Here is a 1,740-nt window from a genome sequence, read left to right as displayed (position 1 = left end):
CCAGAACTCCAGAATTCCCCTCCCCCACATGTCTTCCAAGGGATAACTACAAGTTCCCAGGAGAAAAACTGTTCTGACTTTCAATACCAGAGATTCGTTGTGCCTGGGTTGAATTTTATGTAAATGGAATGATACAGTAGGAATTATTTTGTATCTAGTTTGCTCACTGTAAGTCATGTTTGTAAGAATCATTCATGTTTTTGTATGTGTAATTATTGTTCATTCCCATTAATGTGTAGTACATGATATACCATAGTTTATTTTTAGAATATCTTATTTAACATATATTCTCCCTAGCAAAAGGTTTAGCTCAATGGGGACAGGAGCCTCTGTCTCACTGATATGTCTCAAGTACCTAGAACACTGTCTCGCACATGGTCGGTGCTTTATAAGGATGTGTTGGTTTACATTAACTAGTGTTTAGTCACTCGAAAGTCTTCCATTGCAGAACTTCCTGGGCCTGCAAGTGCTGCATTAACTCTGTCTCAAGTCTAGGATTCTCCTCATTTGTCTCCTTAGTGCCCCTTTGACTTCCTTGTTTCTCAAAGTGTAAATCAGGGGATTAAGCAGGGGAGTCAGCAGAGTATAGAAGAGTGCAATGCTTTTGTTCACATCCTGTGAATAGCTGGAAGGAGGCTGAAGGTACATGGAGATGAGCGTCCCAAAGAAAATAATCACTACCATTAGGTGAGAACCACAGGTTCCAAAAGCCTTCTGTCTCCCTTGGGCCGACTTTATTTTCAGGACTGCACGGGTAATGTGACCGTAGGATACTAAGATGAGTGATAGGGGCACCACCAAGAAGAACACACTGACAGCAAAGAGTTCAGCCTCATTGACAGAGGTGTTGGTGCAGGCCAGTTTCAGCATCACTGGAACTTCACAGAAGAAATGGTCCACTTGTTTTTTACCACAGAGGGGAAGAGTCATGGTCAGTGCTGTCTGGACTACAGAATTGCCAAAGCCTGTAAGCCAAGCAGTTACAACCAGCTGCAAGCAAAGCTGGGGATGCACGATCACCATGTAGTGGAGGGGACGGCACACAGCTACATACCGGTCATAGGCCATGACAGACAGGAGGACACACTCTACTCCCCCAAGTCCCAAGGCAATGAAGAGCTGGGTCACACAGCCACCATAGGTGATGGCCTTGTCCTTCCCCTTAAAGTTGGCCAGGGTCTGAGGGACAGTGCAAGTAGTCAAACAGAGATCCATAAAAGAGAGATTGGAGAGGAAGAAGTACATAGGGGTGTGGAGGTGAGGATCCATGGTTGACAAAAGTATAATGGCGCCATTGCCTAAGCAGCTCAAGAAGTAGATGATCAGGATGACCACAAAGAGAGCCGTTTCCAGCTGGGGCTGGTTGGAGAAGCCCAGGAGAATGAACCCAGAGAAGGCGCTGTCGTTAGCTCTTTCCATTGTACTCTGCTTGTTGGAGTTAAGAGGCCTCCATACTTTTATGTTTAACCCACTTCTTTTCTCCTAGACTTTGATTAGAAGCTTGAGGCATTTTCACAGTTACCTTTCTGTTGACAAAACAGGGAGTACCAGAGAGTTACTTTGTAAGAGTATCTTCTGTTTCAGGCACTGACAGGAGCACTTTCTAGGCAATTTGTGACAACAACTCTATGAGCTTGGCATTATCATGCTTTCTACTAAATATATGAAGGAACTGAGGTTTAAAGACCTGCAGTGATTTTATGAGAGCGACGTACTTAATAAACCACTGAGGCAGGATTC

General features: G+C 44.4%; 1 protein-coding gene across 1 annotated transcript; it reads right to left on the bottom strand.

Annotated features, from left to right (window-relative positions):
• Positions 1–474: 474 nt before the first annotated feature.
• Positions 475–1,419, bottom strand: LOC128056888 (putative olfactory receptor 2B8). Its single transcript, XM_052649705.1, has one exon. It carries the CDS (start codon positions 1,417–1,419, stop codon positions 475–477), a length of 945 nt encoding a protein of 314 aa, XP_052505665.1.
• Between the last annotated feature and the right edge of the window lie 321 nt (positions 1,420–1,740).

Source organism: Budorcas taxicolor, chromosome 11, assembly GCF_023091745.1.
Source record: "Budorcas taxicolor isolate Tak-1 chromosome 11, Takin1.1, whole genome shotgun sequence".
Classification (NCBI taxonomy): Eukaryota; Metazoa; Chordata; class Mammalia; order Artiodactyla; family Bovidae; genus Budorcas; species Budorcas taxicolor.
The sequence above is the reverse complement of the archived record's forward strand: the minus strand, read 5'-3'. Positions and strand labels throughout refer to the sequence as shown.

Bases quoted from the DNA above. Each gene is read 5' to 3' on its own strand.
- LOC128056888 (XM_052649705.1), bottom strand. From the start codon at position 1,419: ATGGAAAGAGCTAACGACAGCGCCTTCTCTGGGTTCATTCTCCTGGGC.